This window comes from Coffea arabica, chromosome 2c (assembly GCF_036785885.1).
Source record: "Coffea arabica cultivar ET-39 chromosome 2c, Coffea Arabica ET-39 HiFi, whole genome shotgun sequence".
Classification (NCBI taxonomy): Eukaryota; Viridiplantae; Streptophyta; class Magnoliopsida; order Gentianales; family Rubiaceae; genus Coffea; species Coffea arabica.
Window position 1 is genome coordinate 20,279,975 of NC_092312.1, and position 16,127 is coordinate 20,296,101.

At 37.2% G+C, this 16,127-nt stretch overlaps 2 protein-coding genes across 7 annotated transcripts; both read left to right on the forward strand.

Moving 5' to 3' along the window:
• The first annotated feature begins 816 nt into the window (after positions 1 to 816).
• Positions 817 to 3,532, forward strand: LOC140035181 (U3 small nucleolar RNA-associated protein 18 homolog). Its single transcript, XM_072075088.1, has 2 exons — positions 817 to 959; positions 1,414 to 3,532. The coding sequence occupies exon 2, from the start codon at positions 1,431 to 1,433 to the stop codon at positions 3,105 to 3,107; it is 1,677 nt and encodes a 558-aa protein (XP_071931189.1). The 5' UTR covers positions 817 to 959; positions 1,414 to 1,430; the 3' UTR covers positions 3,108 to 3,532.
• Positions 3,533 to 5,851: 2,319 nt separating this feature from the next.
• On the forward strand, positions 5,852 to 15,849 carry LOC140035182 (sterol 3-beta-glucosyltransferase UGT80A2-like). 6 transcript variants are annotated; one of them, XM_072075091.1, is made up of 16 exons: positions 5,852 to 5,989; positions 6,467 to 6,538; positions 7,438 to 7,534; positions 7,643 to 7,785; positions 8,273 to 8,343; positions 8,946 to 9,027; positions 9,345 to 9,446; positions 9,571 to 9,626; positions 10,205 to 10,239; positions 10,590 to 10,806; positions 11,398 to 11,613; positions 12,717 to 12,776; positions 12,863 to 12,902; positions 13,402 to 13,623; positions 14,540 to 14,618; positions 14,827 to 15,849. In XM_072075091.1, the coding sequence occupies exons 1-15, from the start codon at positions 5,924 to 5,926 to the stop codon at positions 14,612 to 14,614; spliced, it is 1,554 nt and encodes a 517-aa protein (XP_071931192.1). In that variant the 5' UTR covers positions 5,852 to 5,923; the 3' UTR covers positions 14,615 to 14,618; positions 14,827 to 15,849. The 6 variants fall into 6 exon arrangements, with proteins under 6 accessions (XP_071931192.1, XP_071931191.1, XP_071931190.1 ...); XM_072075090.1 differs by having other exon boundaries at positions 15,312 to 15,849; XM_072075089.1 differs by having other exon boundaries at positions 14,540 to 15,849.
• The last annotated feature ends 278 nt before the right edge of the window (positions 15,850 to 16,127 follow it).

Genomic DNA, 16,127 nt, shown 5'->3' on the forward strand with positions numbered 1-16,127 from the left:
TACATATTTTATTTGTAGGGACAAATTCATCCAAAATTTTGTTATGTGATTAATAGGGGCAAATTAGTCCAAAACTTATATTATATTATAGTGACAAAGTAGGTTTATATAATTATTCAAATAAAGCACTATTCTATTAGTAGGGGTAAACAAATTCCAATTGTTACACTCCACCTTTTATTCATCTTGAAATAAATCATATCACCCTTCTATAGAATTATTTTACCTCCCATATGAGAGATTAATTCAATTAGTTGGGATGTATCATTCCACACATAAACGCAACCAAACTCAATCCTATGTCATCCCCTGAACCAAATGAACCCTAAGTGTAAGATGACAATAATATGTGGTATTTGGCTAATATCAATTAGTGATTGTTAATTGTTATATATTTAGTCCAGTTTGGAGCTGTGATGCGTTTATAAAAAAAAACTTTTAAATACTAAAAATAATTTTAGAGTGTTTGGTAACTAATTTACCATTACTTGAGAGTTCCAATTTTTGATAATTAAAAACACTTTTGTTAAAAATATTTGTATTAGAAGTACTCTTCTGTAAACCATCGCAACCCCAAACGGGCTTCATTAGTAGACTTACAGGAAATGGGGAAAACAAAATAAAGAAGGCTCCTTTAAAAAATTTATATTAAAAAATAGGTCACTCAGCCCATGGTCAAAACCCACCTTAAGATCCAATTTACATTTAAACAAGCGACTGAAAAACTTAAAAGGCCGCTAGGTCCAATGTCAATTCCCAATCCACAGTCCACTCCAACCCTACGGCCACCTTCCTCAACGCCCCTCACCGTGGCCTGCCCTCTGCTATAACGTGCTCATCGTCGCTCATCACCGTCTCCTTCTCCTTGCTTATAGAAGCTTCCCGCGTCGTCTTGTTTCTTTTCCACCTCCTTGCTGTTCTTTTGAGCGTTTTCAGAGACAAGTTTGGCCTGAAAATTGGTATGGATATTACTTTCCTATCTTTTTTGGTGTATTTTTCGTACATTGATTTTGTCCAACGAATTTTACCTGTCAATCTTTTTGGAATATGTTCTTGAAGGATCATTGTTCATTCATTTTAGTAAAGCTGAATATTTTTTTTTTGTTTGGTCCGGAGTTTTAATAGTCGACTCGGGATGGCCAGCCAAGTTCTTGCGGCGACTTGTAGGAGTCAGAGTCGGACTAGTCTCTGAACCATACATTTTTTTTTTAATTTTGTGAAACTGAAATACTTTATGAAAATGCGCCTTGCTGTTAATTATGCAATTCATTTTTCTTAAGCTTAAGCAAGTTTTGTATATCCTGTTAGTGCCACTTTTTTCCCCCACAGCTGAGAGAGGGTGAAAAATTGAAGCAAATTTGTTTGGAGTGGTAAAATTTGTATTTGAGCATTTATGTTTTTTTTTCCCTGCAGCTACTTGAATTGTAGATATGGTTGACTTAATCTCTCAAAATGCTGTTCCAAAGGATAGGGTAGATAAGAGTAAAAGGCAGGCTTATGATGAGCCTTCGGGTATTGATGGCTCGGAACCGATTGATGATGGGCTGGTGTCTGATTTGCAAAAAGTTGCAACTCACAGGAAGAGAAAGAAAGAGCGGAAGGAAGATAATAAGAAAGTAGAGATTGAGCAAGAGAGGGAAATGAATAAGTTAGAGAATTTTTTGTTTGGTTCCTTGTATTCTCCCACTGAATTTGGTAAAGATGAAGAAGTTAGACAGGAGGTGGATGACAGCGCTGCTATGTTTTTTGTGGACCGTTCTGCGAATAGTGCTTTGTCTGTCTATGAAGAGCATGTGGACTCGGCTGAGACTAGTGATGAAGAGGATGCTAAGCAGAAGAAGCCTGTGTGGATAGATGAAGAGGAGGAGAGAACCAGTGTAAACATAGCTAAAGTGAACCGACTGCGGAAGCTGAGGAAAGAAGAGGATGAGAGTGTGATATCTGGTTCTGCTTATGTGTCGAGATTGAGGGCTCATCATGCTAAGTTAAACCCAGGTACTGAATGGGCCAACCTTGAGAGAAATTATCGCTCGGATGATGAAGATTCAGATGATGAGGAAGGTTACTCGGGTGTTGAAGGCATTACTGACATCCTTCGAACAGATGAGGATCTAGTTGTGAAGAGCGGCACGAAACTTTTACCTGGACTTCTTGAGTATTCAAGATTGGTTGATGCCAATGCAGAAGAGCCTTCAGGTGGTCCAATCAATTCAGTTCAGTTTCATAGGAATAGCCAATTGCTCCTTACTGGTGGACTGGATAGAAGGCTGAGGTTCTTCCAGATTGATGGCAAAAGAAACACCAAAATACAGAGTATCTTCATAGATGATTGTCCAATTCGAAAGGCATCGTTTTTGCCTGATGGGTCTGCGGTTATTGTATCGGGGAGAAGAAAGTTCTTTTATAGTTTTGACCTGGTGAAAGCAAAGGTTGATAAAATAGGTCCGCTAACAGGAAGAGAAGAGAAGAGCTTGGAAGTGTTTGAGATATCACCTGATTCTGATACTATTGCTTTTCTCGGCAATGAAGGTTATATTTTGTTAGTTTCGACCAAAACAAAGGAATTGATTGGGACACTCAAAATGAATGGAACAGTCCGTTCATTAGCTTTTACCAATGATGGGCGTCAATTGCTAAGCTCAGGTGGGGATGGGCAGATTTACCACTGGGACTTGAGAACAAGGGCGTGCGTTCATAAAGGTGTTGATGAGGGTTGCATAAATGGTACGTCTCTTTGCACTTCCCCGAGTGGAAATCTGTTTGCAGCCGGTTCGGACAGCGGAATTGTTAACGTCTACAACAGAGATGACTTCTTAGGGGGAAAGAGAAAACCAACCAAGACCATTGAGAACTTGACGACAAAAGTAGACTATATGAAATTCAACCATGATGCTCAAATATTGGCCATTTGTTCTAGCATGAAAAAGAACAGCTTAAAATTGGTCCATGTTCCATCGTTTACTGTTTTCTCAAACTGGCCTCCATCAAACAGAACCCTGCACTATCCCAGGTGCATAGACTTCAGTCCTCATGGAGGTTTTATGGCAATGGGAAATGCTGGTGGGAAGGTGTTGTTGTATAAGTTGCATCACTACCATAATTCCTAGTTAAGTTTCTTGTTCAAAACAATTGTCTGTGGATGAGCTGGAGAACTGTTGGAGTAATTTGCTTTCTGGTTTCTAATCTGCTTTTAGTAGATCAGTTTCGCGAGATCCAGGGCACCAGCAGAATCCACGGCATTGGTATGCATGAGCTATGTCCCCAGTAAAATACTCATTCTCCGAATAGGTATCGAGTTTCCACAATGCCATGAAGAAGAGAAAGCTGTGAAATTTCAGAGGCTAGGTGCATGAATCGAAGCCTTTTTCCCATCCTATATACTCCTACTTTTCTACTGTTTTTCATTGGCGTCAATGTTGCATTACAAGTATTTCAACACTTGCAAGGCAAGAATGCCATAATAGATCCAGGAATGTATTTCACTTTACCATGATCAGTTTACGTCAGTGTTGCTGTAGCTGCATCATTTTTACGCCTAGCTTGCTTGATGTTATCATGCTTTGATTCCTCCATTACAGATTCTCGTAAATTGTAGTGTAGTTGCTATGGTATTAGCTCAATTCCCTTATAAAAAGCAACTAAAAGTAAAATACGGTAATTGAGGGAGTTACCGTGACAGTATGATGGATTGGTGCCTTGCCTTGGCAATTGGCAGTACTTTGTACGAGACAATGGTACTAAAATACTAAGGGCAAATTATCCAATTGGCCCTTGAACTCTTTGTCTAGGTAAAAATAAGCCCCTCATCTATTTTTTGCTGATTTTAAGCCCTCGAACTTGTAAAATTGGGCATCCGTGACCCTTTTACCTGGTTTCTCCGGTTTTGCAACCGGAAGGTCAATTCACACTAATGTCAGTGTGCTTCTTCAAAGGGCATTTTTGTCCGCATATTCTAAGTAAAAAGGAACAACTCCTCCTTCCCTCAATTTTTGCAAAACCCTCGCCGCCGCCGCTTTTGTCTATTTCTCCCTCCCTCTGAAAAAGAAACACAGCTTTAAAATAATAATAACAATAATAAGAGAAGAAAAGTACCAGAGGCCTCAGATCAGAAATTGGGAATTGGAATGGCTTCCTCGTCGCCCGCCATCCTTCCAATCACCAACCCTTAGCCCTCCGCCGCCGCCACCACCACCACAACCGACTCCATTCAGTCGTCCGGACCCCTCCGCCTTCCGTGCTTTTATAAATCATATCAGCGATACCGTCCGCAACGGCCTCGCCAGCCGCCGCCCCTGGTCTGAGCTCGCTGATCGCTCCGCTTTCTCCAAGCCTGACTCCATCTCCGATGCCACCCAACGCATCCGCAAGAATTACGCCTACTTCCGCGTCAATTACCTCGCCGTCATCACCGATGTCGTCGCCGTTTCTCTCCTCACCAACCCCCTCTCTCTCATCCTCCTCGCTGCCCTTCTTGCCGCCTGGCTTTGTACGGCTTGATTTTGCCAGTGGTGGAGCTGATGTATCTCAAGGCAAAGCAAGGTTAAAAATCAGATGAGGGTCAGGTTGAGACAGCGGCGGCGGCGAGGGTTTTGCAAAAATTGAGGGAAGGAGGAGTTGTTCCTTTTTACTTAGAAGATGCGGACAAAAATGCCCTTTGAAGAAGCACACTGACATTCGTGTGAATTGACCTTCCGGTTGCAAAACCGGAGAAATCAGGTAAAAGGGTCACGGGTGCCCAATTTTACAAGTTCGAGGGCTTAAAGTCAGCAAAAAATAGATGAGGGGCTTATTTTTACCCAGATAAAGAGTTCAAGGGCCAATTGGATAATTTGCCCAAATACTAATAAAGTTAGATACTGAATGTGTATTTTTTTTATAGACTGTATGGAACTAAAACTATAAATTTAGATACCTTTTCTTTTTAGAGACTATATGGAATCTAAAAGTCATGTGAATAAATTGCTAGTATAATTTTTGTTTTTTTATAAAAAGTCTATATGGAATCTATAATTTTTTTTGTACACTAAATGTAAGCACAAAAGCATATTACTTGGCTGAAACATTGCATCTCTACCATTAAAAATTCAAATGGGAAAGGACCCAAAAGTCATGTGAACGAATTGCTTGTAGCAATTGTCGATGATAACAAAAATAATAACAATAAACACGGGCATTAAACACAGTAAACAGCTATATCGAGAATTTTTTATTTGCGAAACCTACTAAGGATATATTTTTTGATAAAACTAAAGTTTGGAAGTTGAAATCTGAAATTTAAAGTCTGAATCTATTAGATTATTGAATTGTTAAGTACTAAATCGAGTGAGTACATATTAAATGATAAATGACCAGTTTATCACTTATTTTTTGAGAGCAAGTTTTGTTTAGCAAATTCAGTGTTATTTAATTAATTCAAATGTTTAGCAAAAAAAAAATCTAATTAATTGATACCAAATTTTTTGGACAAAACTTGCTCAAAAATATAACTGATAAGTCATTTATTTATCAATTAATGTGATATACACTCAAATATTAATTAAGATAAGTACTTAACAATTTGATTTAGTAACTTAATGGATTAAGTGTTCAATTTGTAGACTTGAGTTAGATCAAAACGCACCTTATGACTAAATATCATAGTAGTCACACTTTCTCATGTGCAATACAATGCGTATAATTAACGGGTAATCCAAATTTTACTCCTAAGGGCAAGGGCAGCATACTAGTTACGTGAGCGAAGGCCACTGGGACTGAATGTGATAAATTTAAAATGTGGGGGGCCAAAGTTTGGACGAGCCCAGAAAATAAGGGACTGAAACAGAAAATTTTTAGAAACCGAAATGCCCCGGCCTCCTGCCCTCTAGCAGTTGGGCTTCTTTAGAAATTGGCGGGGACATTTGGAAGTGGAAGGTCGTCCATAGTCATGAGGACAACTCCCATAGCAGTATTCATGGCCTTTGGGACGAAAGGCGATGTCTATCCAATCGCCGTAAGTGTCGAACCTTTAATGGTGACTGACGTTTTAATTTCAGGGAGTTTTAAACTTTGTCATCTGCAGCAAATATTGGCTGTTGTTGATTGCTTTTCGTTGATGTCATACTAACAAATACACAGTATCAACATAGCATAAAACTACTACTGGCATGTTAATTTCTTTCTCCACTGGAACTGGTATCGTTTGATTCGTATAGAGACTTCGAACTTCGAATTCCCGCATTTGAAAGCTGAACTCTATAGTAGATTGGGTTGCGATGCAATTTTTTTTTTTTTTTTTTTGGGAAGGGGTGGTGGTGGTGGTGGGGATGCTGAATAATTCTGGAAATTCGATATGAGTTTATGACGTAGTTGGACTAGATTGGCTATCCATGTCCTTGCTTGGGTTACCTACTATTCCATTTCAGTGGGCTTTTCTTCCTTTTTTTGAGTATTAATTCTCATTCTGGGTTGACAATATGTAACTTTGCAGGCCATAGCTGCTGCTTTTGCAGTTGACATGGAGCAATATAACGTATTTTTTATAACTCATTCAGCACATGAGGTAGGTTGATGGGTGCATGGATCATGGAGATCTTGTTTTTCTGCGTCTTGCTATACTTTAAATAAAATGCATCCGAACCCTGCCTTGATTTCTTTCCAAGTGATTACTTATCTGGTCTGGAATTGAACTATCGATGTGTACTTCACATGCTTTGCCTAATCCTCTCCATGATAAAGGCCATTTGCAAATAATACAAACTTAAATTGAATAAGTTCCTCTATGCTGCCCACGGTAATTGACAACTTTGCAAATAATAAACATGCAAGCTTGTGCTAAAGACCTATGCATTTTGAGGTATTAGGCAAAAGAAACCATTTTTGAAGTCTTTGTATAGATAGCAGGTCATTCGTGTTAGTTAGACGAGGGCAAATTTTGCACATGAAACCACTTGTTTTAGAGGGGATATTGCCTTGTAAAAGATTTGGCCCAAAGCAAAAGCATTGGAGTGCTCATACAATTTTAGGCTAATCATGTATCATTTAAAAAATTTAAAGAAAAATAAATGTCACTTGTTTGCAGGAAAGCTAAGGATCATGCTAAAAACACAAAGAGAAAATCCTTTGATGGAGCTTTATTCCTTGTTCTTGGGATAATATAAATTCCATGGCATTTAATGATCTAAAAACTCCTTCACTCTGATGAAGATATATGTCTTGTCTTTTAGAGTGCTAATAAGTTCAGTTCAGTTAATTGAGAGTTGAGTGTTTTTAAATGATTTTTCTGCACACGTTATTGCTAAAATTATGAACTTTGCTGAATGTTGATGTCTTTATCATAGTTATTTAGAATCAATCAAAATGAGCTTGTATTAAGGCATAAAATTTACCCTTTTCCGTTTTGCGGTTGAAGTGACTTATACTCAACCAGTCAGTTAAACGTCATATTTCATTGACTAACAGGGCCTGAAAGTGCACTTAGAAGCAAAAACAGTTGTTTATCTCCCTGTTTCATCACCACCTGCTTTGGCACCGCATGATGATAGTGCTCCTCCTGCAGGTTAACTTCTTCATTTTACATGGTCTGTGTAGTTATTTGTGTTATTTCTGAGCTTTGTAGTAGCTGTTTAGCTTTTCTAAGAGTTGAACATTGGCTCTTTTCTCTCAGGCTCCAAAGACTTGTCTTTCTCTCTCCAGAAGAGGGAAATTACAAGAGATCACAGAAGAGAATGTGTTTCAATTGTTGAAAGGATATTTGGAGATGGCTTGAGCTTGCAGAGCGACCTTATGGTTATAAATTTCTTTGCACTGGTAATGATGCAGGCAAATTGGTATTTTCCCCAAAGAAGATTAAAATGAAATCAGTTTGGGACTGCTGCCAAACATGCACTGCATGTCAAGAATCATTTTGATCTCACCATGTGTATTCTCTGGTAGTCTGGGAGGAAAAATTTGAATCTATAGTTACTGAATGAGAGCATGTTCTGGAAATATCAAGTAAAGTTTCCTGCATTTAATCACATGTAAATGTATGCCAATGGAAGACATGTGTCAGATGGTATTAACAGTAGGGTATAATCTAACTTTTTTGTTTGTAGAAAAAGATAAAAGTGTTAACAAAGATGGGCATTTTTCTTTAAGCTTTCTGGTGCATAAACAATCAATCAAAGGAATGATAAGAAAATGCTTTTTCTCTTTCTTTAAGCTAAAAGGTCTTCCTTTAAGAGTCATTTCTTTACACTACTACAAATTTTGATGATTTTGCTTCTAAGCAATATTGTCTATCCTTTTTGTCCAGGAAGGGTGGAGCCTTGCTGAATTGTTTCACCTCCGCTGTGTTGTTGCTGCTCCCTATGTAGTCCCTTATAGGTACCAGAAGACTTTCATCTCTAGTCTTATATGCAGTGTCTATCATTGCTCAGTGTAGAGCCTTGCTGTTCTAATGGTCTATTTCTTGATGCTTATTGATGTGTAAAAAGTTCAAAAAGTCGAGAAAAAGGACACAAAACTAGTTCACTCATATAGTGCAAAAGAGAAATAGAGATATCTGACCATGGGTCTAGGTCTGCATAAACACAAAACACTTGTGCTTGACTTCTTAATATTTCCAGGATACTTTCTTACAAGATTTATCCTGTGGTCAAGGTCCAAGAGAGGTTTTATACTTGGGTATACAGAGGGTATGAATTATAAAATTTCTTGTGAAGAGCAGTGATGCTGTTCTCTCTCTCCCATGTCATTTTCTTGTTATAATTGGTTTCTTTCCTTTTTGTCTAGTTCCTTGAGTTACAAGGTGAACATTCTGCTTGAAATTGAATTTTAGAGAGCTGTTACTGTGTACCATGTACATAAAAACTTCCATGAATTGACTATAATTCCACTACTATTCACCCATAAGGTGCTTGTGCTGATTAAAGTTTTACTTTTGCTTCTTTGTTTTGATTCATAACTCACTTTTACATGCTATGCAGTGCCCCATCATCATATGAAGGAAAATTTAGGAAAGAACTTCCAGATTTATATAAATACCTTAAAGAAGCTCCAGATGATAAGGTATGTAAACTAAGTTTATTGTTACTTTAGTGCTGAAACTACTTTTGGTTTTTGTCTTTCCTGTCTTAAGGCATCCTTTGAGGCCATAATTTGGATTCACACTTGGCGAGGGCAGTCTATTCTTATTGTCATTTCAGTTTCTTTTTGATACTTAGATGGTACTTTTTGTGTTCAGATAGCAAATTATCCTACACTATCTGGGAGACTTTAAAATTCCTGCTCTCCCAGCTTGAGAAACTTGTTTCATTAGCTGCTTCTGGAAAACATGAGGGTTTGGAATTATTTTACTGGATGTTACCTGTATGTTGCCGTAATAGGTTGGTTGGAAGGACGTAATTCATTGGATGTGGCCGCTCTTTACAGATGAATGGGGATCTTGGAGAAATGTTGAACTTAGGCTGAGTGCCTGTCCTTTTACGGTTTGTCCATATTGTTGGTGAAAATTATCTTGATGTTATCTTTGAATGAGATAATGGGGCTATATGTTCTATCTTGTGGGATCATCCTTCCTTGTTGGTCTGAAATGACTTTATTCGGTTTCAGGATCCAGTAACAGGGCTTCCAGCATGGCATGATAGGCCTTCTTCCCCCCTAATACTGTAAGTTCAATTATCTGCCTCCAAAAGTTGCCTTTTATGGTAAATGATCTTAAAGACGAAAATAGAATATGGTTATCCACATCCAATTTTTTCCATAGAAAATTTTTTATCAAGGACATTTTGGCTCTTTTAGAGTTGAATGTTACATGTTTCAGTTCAATTTCTTGCAAGGCTTCGGTCATGCTCTGTAAAGTGGTTCAACAGCCTGTTGCAAATGTCTTTGGTTTCCCTTTTACATAATTCCTAATTGAATCACCATCTCAGATGACACTCATACGCTTATTTACCTTCCAGTAATGGTTGATAGGTAATGAATCCCCACTGATATTAAATGCAAGAGTGCATTTCATCTTTGTAGAGGTGTATAATGGGAAATGTAATATTGTGTAACAGAAAATTTATAGCACCTTCATAGTGGTTAATGGTTATAGAGCTATATGTCTTCTCTTGCTTTTAACTGCATTGCATGTCCATGGTGATGTATGCCGCATGATTATTTATTCCCATGGTTGTTTGTTTGTCACTAAATGGGAAAATAATGGAACTTTCTGAATTTTGTTTCTACCTTGGTATGACAGGTATGGATTTAGCAAAGAAGTAGTTGAATGCCCTGGTAATCTTTTTTCCCAAGGAAATGCTTCTATTTTATCATGTTCGTTAAATGTGATCCATGTGTCAAAGATGCAACAAGTTCTCTGAGAAGTTTTAAAACAAAGCCAGATATTATGTGTAGCTTACTAAGGAGCTTGACAGTAATAGATATCCTGAAGCCTGACTACTTTGATCTGCATCTTAAGCATTTAGTTGTTTTGATCAGGAAGAAACAAGCTGTAAGTGTTGGTTTAAAGGTGTGGTTATAGTAGTTGATTGTCTAATATGCTGATTGTCTGTGCTTGATGGCAAAATGTTTGTCATTGATATGTCTTTGTTTCATCCATTACTTTAATATCATAACAATGACAGGCTATTGGCCATCAAGGGTACAGGTATCTGGCTTTTGGTTTCTTCCCTCAGAATGGCAGTTTTCATGCAACAAATGTGCAGAAATTTCTGCTTTAGTTTCTTCAATGCCTTTGAACACAAAGGATGAGTTGTGCTCAACTCATGTTAAGTTACAATCCTTTATGTCTGCTCCTGCACCAGAGCTACCTATTTTCATAGGTCTAAGTTCCATTGGAAGGTGAGTTTCTAATTTCAGACAGATTATATCCTCTGTTCAAAAGATTGTGCCTCTACCACTTTGGTTTTAGAGACTATGGTATCCTTGTGCCTATGGTTGTTTGGACTAACAAAAAAGATAAGATTATTTAAAAATGGCCACGTAAATATGGATAAATAAACCCCAATTGCTTTGGTGTATATGTGCATTGTAGTTATAGGACTCAATCATCTAACTGTTCATTTCTCTGTGTTGCACCCTAAGCATTTAGAATACTCTCACTGGATCTTTTCTTCTTTATTCTATTTGTGCTATCTCCTGGGGGAGGCTTATAGCATCATGATGAAGTGTGCATATAAGCATTATAGGTACTTTCGTTTGCAATAGAAAGATCTTCTATGACTTGGGGTACCTTCATTCCTCATTTTGGTAGTTTCTTATCTAATCAAAATCCTTTGTGCATTCCTGTATGGTTATTTCAAATTTGAACATCTGCACAGAATGATCATCCTGATTTTCTAGTGCTCCAGGTTACATGTTTTCTCTGTTTTTTTTTTTTTTTTTTACTGTTTTCCTTCTGGTGATGAAATGGGTGTGTTTTGCCTTCTGCAGCATGGGCCTTATGAGAAATCCCCAGGCATTTCTTCAAGTAATAGAGAATGTTATAGGCATTTCAAGTCATCGATTTCTATTATTCTCAGCTGGCTATGGCCCTTTAGACACTGCTATTAATTCATTAGCACAGAATGGATTAGTTGGTTCAGAAAGAAGACAGTCAAGTAGAGATGGAGTGTCTATTTTTGGTGGCCGGCTTTTTTGTTACTCTGGGTGAGTACTTTCACCTTTTCATGTTGACTTGGGAAATGAGTAGGCTAAAGCATATGAATTGGCATGGTCGCAGTAGGAACTAAAAATGCAAGATACTCCTTTAGAATTCTTATGCACATGCTGGAATTAGGGAAGAGAAAATTTGACCAACAACCAAATAGATGTAGGGATAATGCTGCACAGCCCTCCTTAGTTTTTCCTCTGCCAATGGTGACAAGGGACACGATCAGAAAATGATGATGTTTGCATGAATAGGTGCAAAGTGGTAATAGCAACTGCATTGCAAACCCTTCAATGTAGAGTCTGTTCTGTGAAATACAATCATCTACAAGAATTAAATATAACAGTTTTCCGTGAAAATATGTTTTAGTTGAGAGTGGGAAAATATAAATGTTGATGCAGAACTTCCAAAACGTAAAGTCATTGTGATAGTTAGTGCTATCTGTAAGAACATGTACAGATCCTTTCTGCGTAAACTTTCTGGAGAATTAGTGCATGCACGTTCATGTGCAAATTGAATGTCTTGTTATACTTGTAGACAACTGGACTTTTGTCAAGTTTTGATCCTTTTCACTACTTTTCTGATTTTTTAAATTTGAAAAGAACGAGAAATCTCATGTCAAACTCTTCAATATGAAAGTTTGACAAACAAACACGTTACTGCTTTAAATAACGTTTTAATAAAGAAGTGCTACAGGAAGAGAATGGAGATTTAAGTTTTGGGATGGGTCAACTACATACAAAAAATGGAAATTCTTGCTTTTGGATTTTCCTTGTGGATGGTGGAATGGACTGATACGATTGAACAATTGGTCAAAGCTTAAAATAAATTAGAGTACCTTTGAGAGAATGAACATAGGTTTCATATGATAATATAGGAGCCTTTAGAAGGTTACACCTAGTGTGGCTTTTATAAGGACTTGAATATCATAGGCCAATATTGGTAAATACTGCTGAATTCCTTGTCTTGCTAAACAGCCTTTTACAGTTGACTGCTGGATATAACAATTGATTAAAAGACATTTGTAGGCTGTTGATACTTGTTCACTTTGGCATTTTATACATTATTTTAGAAGATTAACACCTTTTTTAGATGAATTTAGGATCATACCATACAACTGGCTGTTTCCAAGATGTGCTGCTGTAATTCATCATGGAGGAAGGTAAGAGTTCATTCTTAATGACACTATTCTGCTGCTTCTTAATATTATGTTATCTTTTGAAATTTAATGCTTCTCAATTTCAACAGTGGGTCTACTGCTGCTGCATTACGCTCAGGAACTCCCCAGGTTTGTTTCTTGACTATCTTTAAAACAACATATTTCTGTATCTTAAATGTGGTCATTCACCCGAGAAAGTGGACCGAGGATGAAATATTGCATTGACCTTTTCAGAGTATTGACTGTATTTAGGTTGGGAGTTTTATTATATTGTTTTGCATTGTTAACTTTAAATCTGTTTAAGACTACCGATTACCTGGTTTGCTGTTGAGTAGGCAATATAACTACTGATAGAAGGTAAGCATATCATCTTTCAGAGCCCTTAGCTCAGTTTTATCAAAATATCTTGAGAACATTAAGATTTGCTGTTGTTTGAAGCAGCAAAATCCAAGGTTGTTTTTAGCTTCTGATAAACAACCTTATTAGAAAGTACTAGGATTATTTGACCATTTTAGTTATCAGAAATGGAACTTGCTCTTCATGATTTAGTTGAACTCCACATGTATGATCACTCATTTGCTCCTTGCTATTGAGTATGTGCTCAGAAGTGATTAATGTTTGATATCAGGTAATTTGTCCATTTTTAATGGACCAATTTTACTGGGCTGAGAGGATGTTTTGGATTGGAGTAGCCCCAGAGCCATTAAAAAGGCACCAGCTACTTCCAGATAAAGATGAGGATTTATGCATCCGGGAAGTTGCAGAAGTAGTTGCCAGGGCAATAGGTTCTGCATTATCTGTTGAAGTGAGAGCACGTGCTTTAGATATTGCAAAAAGAATATCATCTGAGGTAAGGATGGTCACGCATCTTTAGTTAAATAACTGCAGAAAATGAATTTAGATTACCCAAATTACAGGATTGGGTTATGGTTGACATTCTGATAAACATTTGTCATCTGCACCACCAAGTTTTCTTTTTCTAAACTTGATATGTGTGTATGAGTGAAAATTTATTGTCATTTTTATCCGGCTTTACTGTTCTCCTACATAATTCTCCAAGGAGACAAATTTTCAATGGGAGAGACTATTAAACAACTGAATTTCAGTGGAAAAGCTTTGATCATCTATAGCCATTAATAAGCAATCTGCAAACAGACTGAATTTTGGAGAAATATTAGTATTGTTTTATGGCTAAATACTGATGATTTCCAAATTAAGACCTACCAAATTGGAGGCATGATGACTTGCAGATTTATCAGAAGCTGGATCAACCTTTTGAAACTGTACCCTTTTGTCTTTTGATGTTCTCATTTTAAGGTTTCACATGATTATTTTTGTCACACCTTGAATTCCAAAGAACATGCCTTACCCTGCAATGTTCGGGTTTTATTATCCATCATAGAAAAACCTTTGAATCTAACAACAATTTTCTGTGTTTTCATATGTGTTTGTGTTGGTGTGTGTCTGACTGATAGTAAATGCATGGGCAACAGCATTTGACTAAATTTTTCTATTTGTATTTTTGATAAATTGCGTGATCTGTATACATGTTCTTGCTATCATATCCTAGCATTTTGTGAACTTAAAACCTTATGACCTTGTGCTGAGTTTTGAACTCTGATGGACACTACAGCCAAAATTTAGTGTATGTTTTGTCTTTTTGGTACAGCACGATAGTGAATGTGAGATACCACTTAAATTATGCTTGTGAATTAGAACTGAAATTGACAAAGTGGATGCTTTCCGTTATACTTGCATTTTGACAGGATGGAGTTTCACAAGCAGTGCAAGCTTTAAAGGAGGAGCTGGGCTGTTTAGGTTCCAGGAAAGGTTACGATTAGCCAAGTGTGTATTAGCTACTAACTTACATTTAACGCTTCATATTATTAACTTAAATTTAACGCTTCATACTGAATTTACTAGTTTGCTTTCCTCGTGATTCATTCTCTTGTCCTTTCTGTCCCTTCCTTTGTTAACATCATAGGATGTACATTTCATACACTGAATTTCAAATTCAGGCATCTGCATACATCTGAATTAGTACTTTCTGCAGTTCAGATGTTGAAAACAATTGGCTCAAATCTAGTAGACTGCTAGGCAAACTATTCTGGGGATACATGTGGTCCGCACTCCACTCAGTTTGTGTCCATTTCGTTAGTTCAATAGTTGCTGCCAAAGTATCCTGGTGTGCGCATACTGCTACTCAGATAATGTGCTTGGGATTCCATATTTGCCATTTCCCCCTACATTTTCTGTTTTCCCTCTGGTGGTGGGACCCTTGTGCATTGATGATGTGAGGATATGTATATTGATATTCTTGACTTATCTGGTTCACCTTAGAAATGGCACAAAATAGTGCATATATTCTTGTGTTTTAGGAGCGTAATTACACTTGAGAATTGTTTTCCTGCATCTCATTTAGCCGGAGTATTGTTTATCTTTGAATGTAAAAGGTGTTTGGTGAGGTAATCATTACACGGGGATGAGGTTTGCATTTAATCTCCTTTCCTTTTGATTCTGGTTTCACTGGTCAAGCAGGAACTTCTTTTTGAGCCTCGGACGATGGGGATGCCCAGGTCAACTTTAAGCAACATTTGGACTGCTCCCACTCAGAAACATTTTCCAACGTAGGCTTACCAAGTCCAAGTTGGCAACTGTAATGAGTATGCAGAGTCGGTTGGTTGGTTGGTAGATCAATTGAATGACCAATGTCGTCAGTCTGCAAATGGTAACATTCATGTCTCAAACGTCAAGCAAGAGTAATGCCAGGACAGAGGACTGGAAGACCGAGATGGGAATCTGTGATCTCTTGTGATCCACAACTAAAGCTCGACCCTTTATATCTAAACTGGTCCTCTTGAAGTCTCGTGGACAATAATGTGCATCTACAATAACATCCTTCCATCTCGCAAGTACCCTTATTATAAAAATGCTAAAGTAAAAAAAAAAAAAATTTTTTGTTTAGAAACTACTCAAAAAACAACCATATGGAGATTTAAGGAACTTAGGTTTGTTTGGATTGCTGTTTATTTGGCAAAATATATTTGTTTATATTATTATTACAATTTTTAACACATCTTTTTATCTTTTTAATTACATTTTTATCTCACATACATCATATCATAAAAAGTGTTACAGTAAAAATATCTCTAATAATTCACAATCCAAACAAATCATTAGAGTTTTTAAGATAGCTTTTTTGAGGCCAAGAGAACCTAGCTCCTAATCGTTGTATCATTCCTCAAAAACCCATTTGTATTGTTGTTTTTGCTTGCATTTTATCAATGCGGTCATCTAGTCTAGTTTATAAAACTGATAATTTTGAGAAGTACATAAGGAGGGTTTCTTTCTTTT